A 19,423-nucleotide genomic window follows, 5' to 3' on the forward strand; every position below is an offset into this window, starting at 1 on the left:
GTAATTCCTGCTACTTGGGACCTTTGCTGAGTTGTAATCCTGTCTCCCAGAGTGCCTGAAACACCTCTGATGTGTGGCAGTGTGCTCTGTACTCCTCCATTCCTTGATCAAAGATCCACCCCACCAGACCCAGGCTCTGCCTCCCCAGCTCTCCTGACATGACAGTGAAACCAACACTTATCCTAAGGGCCTCTTACAGTCAACTGCATCTAAGAATTCTACACAGAACACCATTCACTAATTTTCTTTTAAGAACAGTGTTGCACTGCTCAGACCCTCACTTAGGCTGAGTATTTCACATGCTGCTCCCCTCTACTGCCCATCTGCAGGCTAGTTAATCTGTCAGAAGAGAGAAGAAAAAAAGCTGTTCAAGAGAGTATATTACAAATTCACACTTTTCTTTGCACCTTATACTTCTAGACCTTATGGATTGCTGAATAGATTTCTTTCATCATTGTCCCTTCATACATATAGAGGCAAAGACCAGTCCTTTGAGATTTTCAAGAGCTTTTAGGAGTTCTTTATGAAAATCACTGGAGGTTTACAGATTATTTGAATCATGTCCCCATGTATTCTTGCATGAAACATCATTAAGTCTTGATGCCTTGAACAGATTTAGCTTATTTAAATGCTGAGTCTTCATGTACACATCTGTAACTAGGCATACCAACAATACAGTTACTGTTGGATTATTTACTCTTGTGTTTTGTTTTGTATTTTTTTAATGTAGAAAACAAAAAAACACAGGTTTGTGCCTGCCAAGCATGCTTAATACCTTGGAATTTGGATACTTATGAGAAAAGCAAAATACCTGGTGTTTTATGACAATTCTTCAATATTAATAGTTAATGTACTTCAATAAAAACTCAGACAAAGCAAACACAAAAATTAAGATCTAGTCCTTAACTTACCTCTCCACAGTTTCACAGAACAGTACAATAACCTCTTGCTGTACATAGTATTCTTTTGGAGACTTCACAGGTACCATGGCTGACACGTAACTACAAAAATTATAAAATAATGTACCATTGTTTCACATGCTTTAACAATAAACCAAACCTAGGGCAAATCATCTTAGAGACCTAAGATGATTTCCTGCACCAATTTGTATTTATTTCAACAGCACTCACTATGAAAACTGTACTGAGTAACAATCTATGAGAAACACAGCCAAATTACTTATTGAAGTGGAATTGAGGCAGTGGAAGACAGCAGTAATTTAGAAATATTATAATTATATAGCACATTTATGATACAATGATGTAATTATGATAGCACATTTAGCTATCAGAACCCTTTACTGTGTGGCACAGTGCCTTTACTGCCCCATCTTAAAGACAGAATAGTTTACTCTGCATTTCCACAATAAAAAAAAAAATCTGACTTGAACCAGGTATTTTATCTATAATGATTTTACCTGAAATTAGATGAGTGGAATTCAGTTACCCAGATGAGACAGTTTATGACATTTAAAATTTGGCCTCATTTCTCATTTCTGTGTGGAATTACTAGCAAAAGCACTAATTCAACAATGCAAGAAACACTGGTAGAAGTTCAATGGTTTTTTTGTCACTTTTGCATTACTTAATTGGTCACTTGTAGAATACAAGTAACACAGAAAGGGAAGAAGTTGTTTGCAAAACAATGGTGAAGAAAAATGCTGTACATAGAGAGCTGGTATTGACAGGCCAAAAAGTGCACAGACACTGCCAAGAAACAGTTACTGCTGTCTTTGGTGTCTGCACTCAAACCCACACTTCAAAACATGTTTTTAGACAACATTTTCAGTTAAAGATTTTTCAATGTAACAGAATAATGATGCCTTTACTAATGAGAAAAAACCTGCTTACCTGAGTGAAAGAACACGAGAAAAACAATACTGAGGAAGGGCAAGTGGTAATGTGGGACACAGCAGTCTATAGGCTATTCCCAAGAAATCTTCAAATACCACCCAATTCTAAGAAACATGTTCTGCTAAGAGCAGCACTGACTGTGTCATATTAGATCCATAGATAATCCTGCCCATTATCTTGCCTGTGAGCAGCACCACAAACACCTAACATACAGGCAGGTAGCTGGTTACACTCTGAAGCACAGTGCAAGACTGGTCAATGTGACCCTTGATGCAAAAAAGCATCACCCCAAAAAGCAGTTATTTTTACTTCAGCTATAAACCTCAAAGTCATTTTTCAATCACAAGTTTTCAAATCAGTGATTTCCTGTGGTTAATTATGGTTCATGTAAAAGCACTTCCTCCATCAGAATTCAATTTGCCTTCTTAAATTCACTGGGTACATCTTGCTTGTACCACTAAGCACAAGAGAACAAAACCTCTGTATCTAGAATATTCATTATCATTCTTTTCTTTTTAAACATCTATTTGTTGCCTTTTCTCTGACAAAGAAAACATTAAGAGATTTATGGTTTCCTTTTGTGTCTTGGAAATTCTCCCTCAAATGCCATATGCCAGTATGCAAATGGGGGATTATAGTTTAGTTGGAGAGAGCAAATGTTGATTGCTAAAATGCTATTTAGTTTTCATTACTGCTACACTGGAAGGAAAAATCTAACAATACACAAATTACTAAAGAATTCAAATACAATGATAAAAAAAATTTACATCATTTTTCCACTCCAAGAATACAGAGTGAAACAATTTCCAAATGCCAACGAGCCAAAAACCAGCTGCAGTGGCTAAGACATGGCTCACAACACATTTACTTCATCTGTTTTACCTTAATTCAAACTCAGCAAAAAGGACATCAAAATGCTTGAGGGAATCTTTCATTTTCTCTGTGTAGAGGTTCAAATCCCTTAAGGCCTGGTCACGGATGATATTTCTGACTTCCTCCAGGCTTCGGGTCAGGTCCTTGGCCAAGGGCCTCATGGCCATACTCTCAATTTCACGATTCATAATAATTGAACCAGCAGCCAAACACTATGAAAGACATGAAGTGATAAAATATTAGTTTTTACAAAGTAAAAATACTTCTATACTTAAAAACAAAGCACGAGATGTGCTTTTGAGCAAGGGCAGTACTTAGCCCTGGTTGGAGGCAAATTATTAAACAAGTGAAAGATTTAAGGCTGGTATGTCAAGAGTCAAAAGCTTTCACATAAAAGGTTAGGGAGCAGCTCAGCCAGGAAGAGATGAGGAGGGGAAAAGGCTGAAGTACAAGAATGTCTTAGGGTGACCACAGTGCTGACAGAAGAAGTTATTCTCCCACCAGTTAGGCAATAAGCATCAGTAGGATAGATCCTCTATGCACACACAGATTCCTTGCATAAAGGAGGTGGGAATCCAGCAAAACTACAATCCATGGACTGTTTTGATTTGGGCTTTGATTTGGATTTTTTTATTTTATTGTAAAAGAAATCTGTTCCTTATAAAAAGAACAAATTCTGCAACTGTGATGTCTTTTACAGCAAAACTGCTCACTGGCTATCACACAAGGATGCAGTTAGGCCAGTACCCTGCTTCCCCATGATAATATACAAAAAGCAGGTCACTGAGTGATTCTTCCCTTCCAGTGTCTGGAAAGCAACTCTATAAGACTCCTTGCCCCAGGCATTATACATGGACTCTCTGTGAGCAGCTGACAAAGACATTAACAGTAGATTTTTACTGTAACACATTAATAAAACTTTTTTTAAAATCTTGCCATTGACACAACTGCTGGCTTCATTCTTTTATGGTTACATTTGGAAGACAACGAGCACCAATATAAATCACACCTGCTGCATTAACAGAAATCTTTCTGTTAACTGAGGAAATACAAGGTTGTTCTCAAAGATCAGTGGTTTTTCCCCCTTTTTTAAAATCTCCATTTGCAGGTGTGTCACCCCCCCCTCCCAGGCATCCTGTGGATGGGAGAGCCACAGTAAGAGGGACCTGCAATCCCAGAAGGGATCCTTTCTCAGCAGTCTGAAGCATTGATTGGAGGGCACTCAGAGAAGATCATGTTCTTACTTCTTATCAGCCAAAGCAGTGTTTGTGGGAAGTATGGATAGAGTAAGTGTTACCTGCTGAGAGGTATTCTCAGTCTGCTAACTCAGTGATTGTACTGACAAGGACAGAAGTGTGTACTCATACAGCTCACACAACCTTCTGGCCCCATGAATTCACAGGAGGACAGTGCCTACAGCAGTGGGAGTTGCCATTACATCATCACTGCACTTGTTACTTGCCCTGAAACCAACAGGTCTCTCCAGCCTGAGGGTTGCACAGTGAAAGTTTGATTTGGAAACAGGTTTAGCTGTTTTATTCACAGCAGTGAATAACACAAGACTTAGGACAGGATTACAAAGCATTGACATACCAAATAATTTCGTAAATTCTGTCTAACCTTCTCTGACTCAAAGGAGCCTACAATTAACAACTGTCAAAGCAAGTTTTAGAAAGAGAACACATGCAGGCATATTGGACTGAACAAGATGGGAAATCTTCATGAAGAACATGCACTTGAAAAAGAAAGGAGAAACTGGTAGAGGAAAAAAAAAAAGGATATTAACAGGAGGCCAAGGACTGCTTCAAATACAGGAGAGACAACACTGAAAACAAGACCACAACATTCTGTTGTGTGGTGGGATGTCTGGACTAATTCCTCCCTCAAGTCCCAAGAAATTCATGGTGCCACCTTCAGTTACCTTCAGGCCAGTAAAAGTGAAGAGAAAAAGTGAAGAGTTTATCACTAAAGATGCCACAATATGAAAAATGCCACCAAAAATGATTTATTTTTTTAGCCAAAAGACATCAGAAGTAATAAAAAAATATCTTGCATATCACAGCCTTTTGTTCTGACACTTCAGCCTTCCTTTGGTTAAAATAACAGAAGCTTATTCACTACAAAAATTCCTTGATCCTACAGGTTGCTCTAGAAGAAGTATTTGAAAGAAGGCTTGGTAAGAGAAACCAGGTAAGAGAAAAGTGGACTTGAGTGTTCTGCAGAGGAACTATTGTATTTTTGGCATACACATGAAATGAGGAAGTTGTGTGCAACAAATGACAGCCTGAGGTTGCATGTTTAGGACGAGCTATAGCATAACACAGCCATTAAAGTAAAGTGACAACATGCACTTTTATCTGTTGGAGATGAACTTTTGTCCTGATAAAACTTCCTAATACACTTTTTTTCCTAAGATCTTCAAAACACAAGATGGCTGATCAGAAAAAAAACCAAAAATATCACTCAGATGCTAAACCACAAAAGAATAGTTTTTCACTCTAGAACACTGACAACACAATTATGAAAATAACCTGGTATGCTCTTAGCCCAACCAAAACCACAGTCACAGAACCCCATTTCTCTGAGCACCCCCAGAGCAAGTTCTCTTGTTTATTTTGCCCAGTAATTATTTTTTGTATTTCTTTCTGAAAAGTCTGAAAAGGTTCTTGTGGCTTTACACAACAAAAATAAGTGTGTGTTAATCCCAAAGAACAGAAGTGTGACAGGCCTACCTCTGCTCCAAACCAAAGCTGCCCTGCAAGGTTGTCATGGCGGATTTCCTCTGGAAACTTAACACAGAAGTCTCTGTTGGCCCGTTCATGTGGAATGCATTCATCCATGATCTGGTTTATGATGTTCAAAACATTATCCTGAAGCAAAACACAGGATACCATATATACTGTTTGCACAGAAACATTTTTTTCTTCTAAAACAGACTTTATTAGTGAGGTACCAACAATTAAGATAGAAAATGCAGTGTTTAACTCTCAAGGTCTTCATACACACAGTGAAAAAACAGAATACCGCATAGAAACAAGAGCAGCAAACTTCACTCTCTGTAATTTTCCTAGAACTGTTTCTCAGATTAGCTGTGCTTAACTTTGACTTCTTTAATGGGACACCTGATGAGGAGGCATGACAAAGAGCTTGTTACCTCCAGCTATCTGTACCTATCAGGAGATAAACTAGAAGTACAAGTGAATTATACTTCTTCCATTCCCTCTCACCACATTCCCTTTATTCCCAAAAGAGCATCTGACAGGGTACCTTGCAGTTGTTAGACACTGAGTTATACTGGGACCATTTAAGCTCATCCTGGTAATCCACAGCAGTTTACACACCTGAATCCCAAGTGGGCAAGGGCTGGCACACACACAGGATAAGGGGACACCACACAAATTAGAGCTTTAATAACTGCTCTGATCTACCTCTGCACCAGGACAGTGATCAAACACCTACAAGCAGTTTCTTGATATGCAGTAAATAATCTGTATTCATTTATTTGAAAAGATAATTTTCACATTCCCCTGCTGGGAACTGTACAGAATTTAATTAACATAATAAAGGTAGATTGAGAGCATGAAAAAGGCTGAGTGCTTTCATAAAGATGTTTTGTCTTCTGCTTCTTCCGCTATTTACAGAATTCACATTCTATTTAAAGTATTTCTCAAACAAATACCACCACATCTGTCTGTACCAAATTGTTTAACAGACAGAATTGCCTTAAATCTGTACTTTACTGGTTTATTTTCATCTGCATTTAAAAAACAATAGAAGACAGGAATTTTGAAGAAACCTGCCTCTTTAATATGTTCCCCATCAAAAAAGAAAAAACCCACTTTAGCTACAAAGAATGACCCAAATTTTTTTAATTTCTCCACAGACTGCTGCACCTGCTGCTGCCACAAAATAATCTTAACATTAAGGCTGTAATTACAGTTGTCTTCATCCAAAATAAGTGAATAAATTAACAAATCAGCAATATTTATTACACACTGGTATAAGGTACTTGATGTGTTAATGATTAAAACACTTTCACAATAAAGTATTTTTGCAAAGCTGTCATGAGATATGTTTCTTTTCGATAAAGTTGCAAAAAACAAACAAAAAACTCCACCTCATACAGTTCAAACATACAAAGAAGTGTAACAATCAACCATCTTCTCTAGATGTAAGACTGAAAATCAAATGCCCTGTAGCCCCTGCAGGGCATCACAACACAGACCATGGCTAGCAGGTATGAGAAGAGACAAGAAAAGAAAACCAGAATCACCAAAAAAAAAATTCCAGATTTTAAAGATGAAACCTCCCCCTCACTGAGCTGGGCCATTGTACTGCCAGGATCAGTGGGGCACTAGGATCCCTTAGAAGCCAGAGATGCCCCTTGCAGGAACTGAGGGAAGAATCAACCTTACCCTCCCTAGGGTCACTGCAAGGGGCACTGCAGTTCAAATGCTGGAAGAGAACAGAGCAAAGGTGCCCAGGCCCTGCTGCAGCAGCACATCCTGCACCCCTGGCTGCAGAACACCCAGCACCTCTCTCTCCAGGACAACAGGGAGTTAGACAAGCATCAAATCCAAACTGGCAGGACACTTTAGGGTCAGAAAAAACAGAATAATAGCAAGTTTCCTATTCTACTTCCACTTCTTAATTCATGGTACTGAGTATAGCTCTCCCACCATTATTTAGCTAAATCTACCTGGGAACCAAACTATTTTGAAATAGGTCTCCTAAGAAAATCAACTCCTAAACTACCTAGCTCCTACCCAAAGTAACAGAGCACAGACTGAAACTGAGGATAGAAACATTTACATTGTAGAAAGGCATGAGTCACTCATGAAGTGTTTCAAATCTGTTATTACTGATCTATTTTGAGACCAGGTGCTTTGCCTGTAGCTCTCACTTTATCACTAGTGCAATACAAGTTGCTCTTTATCATTAGGATGAAAAAGCCAGATTCCTGTTTTCAGAGAATTAATCAAAGTTTGCAAAGGCCTTTTTGCATTGGAGAGATATAGTGTTAAAAAGCAATCTTACCAGTTAAAATTTTACAAAAGTTTCATGACATGCAGAGAGCTATTAAGGCAGGAAACTGAGAAGAACACTATTCAAATCTGGTTATATCAGACTGTAAGTAATCCAATTACATTTTATTTTAGGACATGATATTCCAATTTATTTTACTTGCCAACCAACTTTAATATGGGGAAATGCAATTTTTCTCTTACTTTTTTTTTCCTAAAATGCTACACAGAATAAGAGGAAAAGCCATTCTAAAAAAATTTTCCTCCCTAAATTTTATTTTACTTCAGTGGATTATTTTTTAAATGCAATCTTATTTGACAGCAGCTACAAGACAGATTGAATTTCCCTTACATAACCACCTATATACATATTCAAAATTCCTGATGTATCAAAGAACATTTCACACCAATAGAATAAAGAAAGAGGACTCACAGCTGGTAAGCAACTGTTCCATGGTTTTGCTCTGTTTTTCTTATCATTATACCTGTTAAAAAGCCCTAAGATTCTGTCTAAATCATCTCAGGAGATAATTATTACAGGCATCATGAAATTTTATACCTCAATGCACTTAAATATTGCAACTAAAGGCAAGATAATTCAACATTTTACAATATACTAATGTTTAAGTATATAATTTATATGTTTCCCACTTAAAAGACACTTAATATTCTTCCTCATTTCTATAATCTCTAGATGCTTCTGCTCCAAAGGACCCAAGATCTACCAACACATCTTCACATATGCCAAACTTTGAGTCAGGTATTTTTTTAAATATGTGCAGTACTACTAAGTTCAACTACAAGTAATTAGAATTTTAATATACACTTCCCAATGGAGATCAATCACAACAGCTCCATCTCCAGCAGCAGTTGTCTATATGCTTCACATGGGCAGCTGGTTTTTCTGTCAGAGAGCTGAGTGAAAAAGCCAATTAAAAAGATGGGCATCTTTTCCTGCCTAGTCTAGCAGAGATACAGGAAGATTAGGAAAGAACAGTTGATGGAACTTTGATATAAAATGTACAAATATTGAAAGATTTCTACAAGGTAAATTGCTTTTGCTGTTTCAAGATGTGCAATTTCCCAAATTCTCTGTTGTTCTACAGGGTTCATTTTATTGTCCTACAGAAGAAAAAAAACCAAAACAAACCAACAATTCTCTATCACTTCCCTCTTGCTTCCATTTTTCTTATGACACCCAGAGCAGAGTAACTTACATAAAAAATCTGGAATATTTGCTCCCATAATAATTTCAGATCTCAGATGCTTTAAAACTGGAAGGATGCCAGCCAATTTAGACAGACTATCCAATGCATTGTAAGCAAATCAGTCTTTTCTTTAGAAGAGCTTCAAGAAACATTCAATTTATTTAATTACAGTATTCTGCTTTGTAAGCTAATAACGAATGGGTTTGGATACATGGTAGCACTGAAATTTTGCTCTAATTTAAGCAACAGAAATCAATTAGTTGGAATTGAAGTAGTAAATCTTTCACTTGATCCATCTTTCTACATAAAAGCCTCCGGAATTTAATGCCTCTTCTGGTGGCTTTATCTGTTATCTTGTGGTTTATCTGCACACTGGGATGTGCACAGCTTTGCTTCAGGTGCTCTGCTGAGGCTTTACACAGCACAGGCAGCCACTGCAGAGATTCTGCTTTGGGATGTACTCCAAACTCCTCTTTTCCTGGAAAACACAGCTCAGAGTTTCACATAACAGACAGCACATATATTTCATTTTGATAGGGAAGAAAATGAGTTACAGTCAGACAATCTATGTAGGTAGCCACAGTAGAGGACAAAAAGTTGGTTTATTTTTGGCCCATCAGTAATTAGCCATATATTAAATAATTAGAGCATAAAGCTAACATCAATTGCTGCATTAGCTTCCTGAATAGGTACCAAAAAAATGCCAAGAAATTAATCTTCCTTATACTATGAAACATATGTTCAGAGCAACAAAAGGCAAACTAATCTACCCTTTTGTACATGTCATTGATGAAATTTACACCATTCTTCCACAACATTAAACTTAATATGACCTTTCTGAGGTCTTTTGCAAGACTTCTTCAAAAGAAGGTAACTTCCTGTGCTGTTCAGTACCTCTCTAACAGCCATGTTTTGAATTATCAGTAAAATCCAGCTAAGGCAATATGGTCTATGATGTTATCACCACGAGCTTAATAGATGATGATATTTTAGCCTCTTCATTTAAGTCCATAACATTTTTTGTTACCTTTTCTAGCTTGATGTTAAGTTCCAGAACTCCTTCAACATCACATTATGAAAATCAGAAGTCACTGATGAACAAAAATTAATGCCAAAAATAAAGGAAGATTTTATTGCAATTAAAGCAGTTTGTGAATATTTAGGGGTTTACAGGCTACTTAAAAGAAGAATCCAGTACCAAGGTGGTGCCCTCTCTGATGTAACAAACAGGTTTTCAATATACACACAAAAATCCTGGCTGCAGAACCCAGACAGCTGTTTCACATTAGAGAGCCAAAGCCTCTCCATGGCCTTCCCTCCAGTCCATCTTGCACAGCTCCCAAAGGCTGAGCTTTCAGACTCTTTTTGCCTCATCAGCTAACTGATTATTTCCCACTGGCACTGTAGTACTATGGAATTGTTTGGGTTGAAAAACACCCTTCAGATCCTCGAGTCCAACCACTAAGCCAGCACTGCCAAGTTCCCTGCTAAATCATGTGCCCAAGTATCACATCCACAAATCTTTTCATTACCTCCAGTGATGGTGACTCAGCCACTGCCCTGGGCAGCCTGTTCCAATGCTTGGCAACCCTTTTCATGAAGGAAGTTTTCCCAATATCCCATCTAAACCTCCCCTGGCACAACTTGGGCCATTTCCTCTTGCCTTTTCTATTGTTACTGGGGAGAGGAGTCTGAACCCCACCTGGCTACAACCCCAGGTAGTTGTAGAGAAAAACAAGGTGTTCCCTAAGCCTCCTTTTCTCCAGGTTAAACATTTCCATCTGCCTCAGCCACTCACAAAACTTGTGCTTGGCCACAGCACTGCTGATCCAGGCCAGGTGCCATTGGCCTCCTTGGCCCCCTGGGCACACCTGGCTCACGTTCAGCCACTCTCACCCAGCACCCCCAGGTCCTTTTCCACGGGGCCCTTTCCAGCCACCCTGCCCCAGCCTGTGGCACTGCAGGGGTTGCTGTGACCCAGGGGCAGGACCCAGCACTGGCCTTGTTGAACCCCAGACCCTTGGGGCCACTGATCCAGCCTGCCCAGATCCCTCTGTGAAACCTTCCTGCCTGTTTAAGAGATCAACTCTTTCACCCAACTTGGTATCATCTGTAAATTGAGGATGCAACTCATGAGACTCCACTTTCTAAAAGGAACAGAATTTTTCCATGTATGAACTTTGGAGAGCAGCTCCTTGTTTAACCCATCCCAGTAGAGAGTAATACCAAAATTCACCATGAAAAGGCAACTTGGATATCTAGCAATTTAAATTCGGTATTGTCCCAGCCTAGCAACAACAACTCTCAATAAATAAAAGAGGAATCCCCATTCACAGAGGGCAGAATGAAGGAGATGTCATCATGAATTACTGCCATCTTCACTTTGCCTTCCCCTGCTGCAGTGAAAGCATCCTGCATCCCCAACACATTCATTGCTGAGCTGGCATGGATCCAGCCTTCTTCCCTATGGTTCTCTGCTGCAAATTAATTCCCTGACCTGCAGTGCACAGCATTTTCATTCCACTCTGTCCACAGTCTTAGATAACAGGAGTTTCTCACAATGACCTATTTGGTCCATGTGAGCAAGTGGAAACACATGAAAAAACTTGTTAACGTGAGAAACTAAAATTTAAGACTACGGTACTAAACATTATTAGGATCCTGTTTTCAAAGAAAAAATATATTTAAATATTAACTGCTCCCTCCCTGCATAAGATCAAATATGAAATGCAGAAAGAAAATACAATTCCATTCATTTGATGGAGCTGTATTTGTAGCCCAACTTAAAATACAGCATTTTATATTTTATAGCCATTTGCTACAAAATATGAAATATTTAATAGCAAAAATATCATTATTCTAGTAAATATATAATTATTCTATAGTGACCAGAAGTTTCCCAAAGTTATGAAAAGAAGCTGTTAAAAGCCAACATTTAAAAAGACACACTTACTTATTTTATTTACTGATAACGAATGTTTAACTCTGCAGGTTTATTTTTCACCCAACTACAACATTCTGCTGATCACCTGACATTACTGGGGGAAAAAAGGCAAATTTAACATCTGTGAACAAAACCCAACAGACAAAAACCCCAACTCTTCCGATACTTATAAATTACTTAGTGTACTTAGAACAACTATACTCAAGTTCATTTGCAGTGAAGTATGGTGAAAACATATGAAAGGGTTGACAAGTCTGCCTGCTTGCAAAATAAATGTTAAGGGCTTTCACTCAGTGGCAAACCCAAGTAGGAAGCAGGTACCTGACACCAACTGTTTGAAGATGTCAGGCAGCACAGTGAAGACATCTGTTAGAGCAATGCAACTCACACAAGGCATCACTACTAGGAGTAATGAAATAACAAATGTTGCCATCAGTTACAAAACAACTGAACTGGAAATGAAACTCTAAAGGAAAACCACCCAAATTTACAAGCTCTATAATGGCAGGAAAAAAAGTAAAGTAGATGTGTGTATTGTCTCAGATTTAAGCTTAATCTTGACATCATCACTTTGAAATGGCTGTTCTCAGTTTTTCTTTCTTTTTCTAGACTGGCACCTATCAGTCCCCACCAAAATTAAATTGGAAGACAGTGCATAAAAGAAAATAATTTTCTTTGAATATGTCTTAGCTCACTCTCACGTCAAACGGCCTCATCCTGGCACAAATTTGTGACTTTCCTACCTCTGCATCAAGTCTCTTAAAAACAAACCTTATGAGAACTTTGTTCTGGAGTACACCAACTCTGCTCCAGTTTAAAAACAAGCCTCAAACAAAGATACAATTCAGAAAACAATCATGATTCCCTCCTCACCACAGATGAACGAGGAACACCCAATGGGTCGGACAGAGTTTGCTTTTGGCTCTTCTTCCCTCTGTTGTTAAAAGGTATCTTTGTCTGCTACAGTTTCTAAACTTTGTGAAAATGAAGGTCTCTTTCAGTCAACTTCCTCCCTTGATCTCAGTAATTACCCTGCTGTCTCCTCCACTGACCTCTACTAACATAACTAATATAATGTCTCCAGGGCTGCAAATCAAGCAGGCAAGAAAGACCTGGCCATTACTTCAGCTAAAAGTACTCCTGGTTCAATCCACACTGTTTAACCTCTGTCTCAATTAACAAAATGACATCAGGAATAGACTCTTGCCAACTTCTAACCAATCATTAGGTTTCAGAACCCAGCAGGGAGTTCCTTTCACTTTTGGCCAATTTGTCTCCTTTAATGAGATCTATTTCTACCTAATTCTACAAGAAAATGTTCTTCAATGGACAGATGCAATCAAACAGGAAAACATCCCACCTCTGAACTGTCTCATTGTTCACAGTGATTATGGTACATACTCCCAGTTTGCTCCTGTCAAGAATGCTAATGATACAATTAGTATTTCATAGATAACTCACTGCCAATCCACTACAGCACTGCCCTCTGAGTTCTTTAGCAGCTCTTCACAGGTACCCTCTCCATCACAGAATGCTTCCTTTGCAAAAACTGCTTCTCTTCAGCATGGATACAATTCCAAAAAAGCACAGAATGAAAGAGCATACATCTCCCCCCTAGAGATTCCTTATTCTCATACCACTTAAACTCATCAGACAGTAGGAGACACCTTCAGATAAGGTTTTTTTGCACCTGAAACAGAAAGCCACTTTCCATTACAGAACTGGCGTCAGGCCATTCTGCAGTGTCAGCCTTTGGCAGCCAGGCCAGCTGGAGCCTCAGCTCCTTGATCTCCCCATCTCACCCTCCCCGCAGTCCCTGTCCCCATGTCCCACCAGCACTCAGGGCTCTTGTGCTGGGGACACCTGGGAAGGGTTTCAGTGCACAGACCCAGAGAGAGCCACGTCATTTCACTGCTCAAGTTCACAGACAGACTCCACAAACAGTGCATCAGTACAGCTGAACAAGTGTTTGCAATGTAAAGCTGACCCCAGCTTATTTAAACTAGCCTTGGATAAGGATCTAAAACCTCAAAGCTCTCTCAAAGTTGTGCTTTGAGGGGTGCCATGCATAAGTGTGGGAATAGGAACAGGAATAATGTAAATTTGGAATGGACAACTTTTAAACTGACGCTGCCAGCTGACCATGGAATAATGCCTAAGGAACTAGGTGTGATAACTCAGAAATACACATTGGAACAGGGTTATTTTTATATGAAATCAAAGTTAATTTCTCTTGTTTGCCCGTGCTCAACTACATAGCCAAGCAATAAAGTTAAGATATTTACTGAAACCAAAATGTTTATAACATTTCTACCAAGTGCCCAAGGGCCTGAATCAAAGACTGGGCAGCCAACATGTAGAGCTGCTAAAGTTATCGCAGACCTCTGACCAAAACCACTCAAATTTACAGAAATATTTCCTCCTGAAACCATTCTATGCCTTTCCATTAATACAGTTATGAGGCTCACTCGTAACCCACAGCACTGGTAAATTTAAAAGTCTTTGCCTGCTAGGAAAGAAAGAACACATTTAGCATTAAAAATCAATGAAAAATCTGATTTTACTGAGTACAGAATTAATTGAGCAATTGAACTATGCTGAAGTTGTACAGCTGCAGACAAAAGACAAAGAAAGGCCAATTGTGAAATTACACCACAAATGCAGAGTTATATCCAACAACACTTCAGCTGAAAACCAAGGAGCCAAAACCTTTGGAGACTTTCATTCTAAGAGTGTTCAAGCTTCAAATCATTCCTACAGTCTGTGTATTTTAAATGAGTGATTTAAAGTTCTCCTGAAAATTTACATCAAGATAATGCTGCTTTCCTGGTTGAGGAATCCCTCATAATTTTCTTTTCTCAATTATAAATTATGACATTTGCATTTCAGAATAAGCCAGACAACCACAAATGTTTTAATTAGACCTACTGAGAAAACTCATCACATTCCAGCTACAGGGTTAAAATATTTTACAGTCAAATTTGCAAACTCCCTATGGAGGATTATTGTACAAATAATAAACAAGGCTGGCACTGAGGCCAGAGGTTTGTACAAATGTATGAAAATGAAATTAATTTCTCATACCAGTTATCAGGTAAGCCAAAAGTAAACATGACTCCGAAAGCCTGCTAGATTCCATCTCTGATTATCTGTGTCTGCATCAGACCCAAACAGAAAAAACCAAACAAAAAACATACCAAAAAAGACGTTTTCACAGTATCAGAACAATTCCAAAGCAAAAATTACCAGAGCTTACATCACAAAGGCAGTTTAGCTCAGAGCCTCAGTTGCACAAATCAATTGAACAAGCCTTGCAGCCTCAAGAGGATCATCATTTACCACCTCTACATGAACTATTACTCTGTTTGATTATGAGCCTTGTGTATGTGGAATAGCAACAGCTTCAGAGCAGTTACAGACGCTGCAGGGCAAGTGAGAAACCAAAGAATACAAATATCTGCTGCTTGGTATTTGTGTAAGTCATCTTCAGGCACAGAAACTTGAGACCTCTAGAGAACTGAAAATGTATTCTCAGGGCAAACCTAAGAATTCATATTGTGTACATCTTAAGTTAGTATCAAGAGCACTACATTTCCTGAATTAAATTCTGAGCTTTTCTCAGAACTGTGGAACAAGGAGCAGTACAAACATCTAACAAGTACCTACCTTTATCTCTTCACCAGGTGAAGAACCATGTACTTGGGGTAATGCTGCTGCTGTTCATCTCAACACCACTTTGAGAAGTGTTGAAAAAACAGCACTACTCTAAAACAAAATGGAAATCCAGCAGGTGAGAGTAGGTGGTGTAAGCAAAAAAGGTAAGCTTCCTTAACCAAGAGCACATCTTCTGCATAATTAATTTTACACAAGTATAGATTTCCCAGAGCCTTTAAAATTGGAAGCTTTTATGAGTACAAGCATGCATAAGCAGGCAGAAACAAAACCTACTATCTGAAGCCTGCTCTCCAACTGCAAATTCATCCTTATCACAAGCTGTTTTCATATCAACCATTTCAAACTTCTTCAAAGAAACACTAGCTTGCTAATACATGTAATACTTTAAAAAATGAGTAATTTTTTAAATTATTGTCTTAAAGTCTGCAATATTTTTCACCAAGAACACTGTGCAGCAATGAGTTAACACAAATTCTTTCAAAAGCATAAGCTGGAGGCAGAAGACAACCAGTGCATCTTTACTCCAAAAGGAACTTGGGGTTATGAGTGAACTATTTAAACTCATTCTCTCTGGCTAATTATAAAGTTGCAACGACTGAACAAGCCACCCTAATGGCTAACAATTTATTTCCTTCCCATCACCTTAAATTCCAGCCATTCCATTAGTAGTTTATTGTTAAATTATACACTAATAGTAATGAAAGGGCAGTCTGAAATTAATCTATTCTCTCAAACTCCAAAACATTTTGCAATCCCTCCTTCCAACATGTAGAAGTCCTTGTTGTGTCCAATATTTATTTAACACATATTTAACACGGAGAGGCTTTCATCCCAAGGTGCAGCAGGAGCATCCAGCAGGAGGAGCTCGAAGCCTTGGCCCAGGCCCAGAGATTTGGCATCACTGGCCTGAGCAGAGCCTGTGGGATCAGTCTGTGACTGCAGTGCCCTGCTGGAGGGCTCCAGGCTCCCCAGGAGCAGCAGCAGGGCAGCCGGGGCATGGCTGGCTCTGTGTGCGATGCAGGGGAATGCACAGAGCCTGCAGCTGGCAATGGCACCGTGAGAACCTCTGGGGAAGGACTAAGGGACAAACAAAGGAATTGGGGATGCTGCCCCAGGAGGAGGAAAGCCAGGGGAGACCTCAGTGCAGACACTGCTCTGTCATGAATGACAGGGATGAGGGAATGGCCTGAAGCTGTGCCAGGGGAGGTTTGTGTTGGATATCAGGGAAAGGTTCTGCCCCCAGAGGGTGGCTGGGCACTGAGCAGGCTCCCCAGGGCAGTGGGCACAGCACCAGCCTGGCAGAGCTCAGGGGGTGTTTGGACAACGCTCCCAGGGAAGTGGTGTGACCCTTGGGGATGGTGCTGTGTGGGGCCAGGAAATGACGATCCTTGTGGGTCCCTTCCAACTCAGGATGTTCCATTCAAGGATTTTGTTTAATGAAAACTTACTTATAACAACCTGACACATGAGAAAACCAGATTGCAGACTATTGCACAAAATATTCTTCATAATAATCCATTATTATGAAATGAATTATTTCTTATTAAAAAACAGGCTTTAACTTTCAAGTATGTTAAGGTCACAATGAAAATTAAATTCCACTGCTAAGAACTGACTTGAAAAAATTACTAACTTGCCTTCTTGTCTTTCTTATCATACCTCCCCAGTATTAAAGGAAAAAAACAAATAAATGAAAGGGATTTTTCCATATGATTAAGTGAAAAGGCTTCTAGCATAAGAAAACAGACTTAATCCCCAAGTACAGAAACATCACAAAATAAATAATTTGCACGTATTGTTAATCTTGCTAACGTGGGGCTGCCATGTCCATATGGAGAAAAGAAGGAAAATTGCAGCATATTTAAGTCATGAGACTACATAAACAATTCAGACTACATAAAAAATTCAGTGGCTGATACTAGAATCTATCCTTCTTTGCAACAATAAAAAAGAAATAATTAAAATTTAGCCAATCACACTATAGCAGAGCTGACAGCAATCCTCTGATGGCACTGCTGAAGAGTGTGGAAGAACCATAAAGCCCCTGATAGTCAGACACATCACATTACATTAATTCCTACATAACTGGATCTGGTATAGTATCTTACTTCCCAAATGCTGAGAAAAGTCAGCCTTAAAATGACCTGGCTCCATTGTCCTCATTTAGCCTCCAAATGCTCTGGGAATGGCACCCCTGTGTCTCAGGTCCCCTGCCAACACTCATTCAAGGTACCAACGTGCCAATTGGTAGCAATATAAAAACTATGATCAAGGGCAAATAATCATTGATTAAGAAATGAAAAATCATTTTATCTTTTGAAGCTATTGGAAGACTCCAATACCTCTGAAACTAAGAGCCTTCTACAGCTGGGTTTTCTTTCACAAAGAAAAAAAGTATTTTTAAATTTGAATAAAGCTTGTGACCAAAAGAAGAAACTGTTCTAATTGAAGTACAGATAAAATATTCATTCTGTTCTCCTGTTAGCACCTCATGTTTTATATGGATGGCTGCCTCATCCACCAAAGGCAGTGGCTTTCCACAGGAGTTTGCCTGCAATGATTGTGGTCATCATGAGCAGATGGTACAGCACAACCCTGCATCACAGCTCTATAGCAACAACCTATGGCTACCCCAGCAAGCACCATTTAACATAATATAATCACCTCCCTTTTTCACTGATAAAAAATTAATAGTGTTTTGTACACAAAGATAAGTTCTTTTCATTATTTAGCAACTTGTCAATCCAGATTGAGTTTCACCCTTGTGCATTATTGATTACCACCTGTGTTGTCATTTCATGCTACATCAACTTTTGTTTATTTTTAAATATATATAATAAGAAAACTCAAATGTCACACACTGAAGAGCCTTTCCATTTCCCACTACAGAGAAATCAATGTATGCTCTATGACAATTCACTCAGCTCAGTCATGTTTTTCTTCCACTCTGGAAATGTTACTAAGCAATTTGCAAACCCTGCAACAGCTTCACAGTTCTGCCTGACAGTGTTATGTTCAAAGTTTGGTTTGTTTGGAGTTAGATTTTTGCTCGTCTGTTGTTTTCATTTGTTTGGTTTTGTTTTGGTTGTTTGTGGTTTTTTGTTTTGTTTGGGTTTTTTATGCTACTGTTGTTGGGGTCTTGTGGGGTTTTCTTAATGAAATAAAAAAGCAATACAGAAATCTGCCCACATACGTGGTGAAAGCTGATGTGAAAGACAGCTGGACTGCTATCCCCCACCAGGCTGAAATTGGTACCCACCTCCTCAAGTGACCCACTGTCAAACAGGATCACTGCCTTGCTCAGACACAACACAGCATCAGACAAAGAGCTTCCCCACTTCTACACTTGTTTTATCCATCCATCTCCCTCTCCAAAAAGCAAACAACATTCCTAAGCTTTAAAGATACACAAAAAACATATTTCAAAGATAAAGAGCATATATTTTCTTTTTGTGTTAAAGTTTTGATTCAGCAAGGCCAAGTGCAAGGTCCCTCCACATGTTGGGGAAATCTAATGAGAGGTGTCCCCAGCCACAGCAGGGGGTTGGAGCTGGGTGATATTTAAGGTTTCTTCCAACCCAAACTATCTTATGAGTGTGATTTTAGCATGTGACAAAGCAGATTCTCCAAGCATGCTCCAGCAGCACTGTTCCTTTACTCCTTGTTTGCCATATTCAATTTATATCATCTTTATATCAATTTATATCATCCATAGCCCACAGTAAGCTCCTTCAGCCTGGAACACACATTCCTTTATGGTGAGGACAAAGCTTTGTTTCCACTGACACTTGTATGTCAATTTATTTCATAGTGATGCTTTCAGTTGTTAAATTGAGCTTGAGGAAA

The 19,423-nt window shown here is 39.0% G+C and overlaps 1 protein-coding gene across 1 annotated transcript in view; it reads right to left on the reverse strand.

Moving 5' to 3' along the window:
• Positions 1-19,423, reverse strand: part of ZFYVE28 (zinc finger FYVE-type containing 28) — a 146,465-nt gene that overhangs the window by 55,355 nt on the left and 71,687 nt on the right. Inside the window, exons 3-5 of the mRNA XM_084203833.1 lie at positions 5,459-5,596; positions 2,736-2,938; positions 912-1,001 (exon numbers count right to left, since the gene is read on the reverse strand). Coding sequence (XP_084059959.1) covers positions 912-1,001; positions 2,736-2,938; positions 5,459-5,596 — 431 coding nt within the window. The remainder of the gene's footprint in view (positions 1-911; positions 1,002-2,735; positions 2,939-5,458; positions 5,597-19,423) is intronic.

Source organism: Fringilla coelebs, assembly GCF_963513975.1.
Source record: "Fringilla coelebs genome assembly, chromosome: 4".
In the NCBI taxonomy this organism is placed as follows: domain Eukaryota; kingdom Metazoa; phylum Chordata; class Aves; order Passeriformes; family Fringillidae; genus Fringilla; species Fringilla coelebs.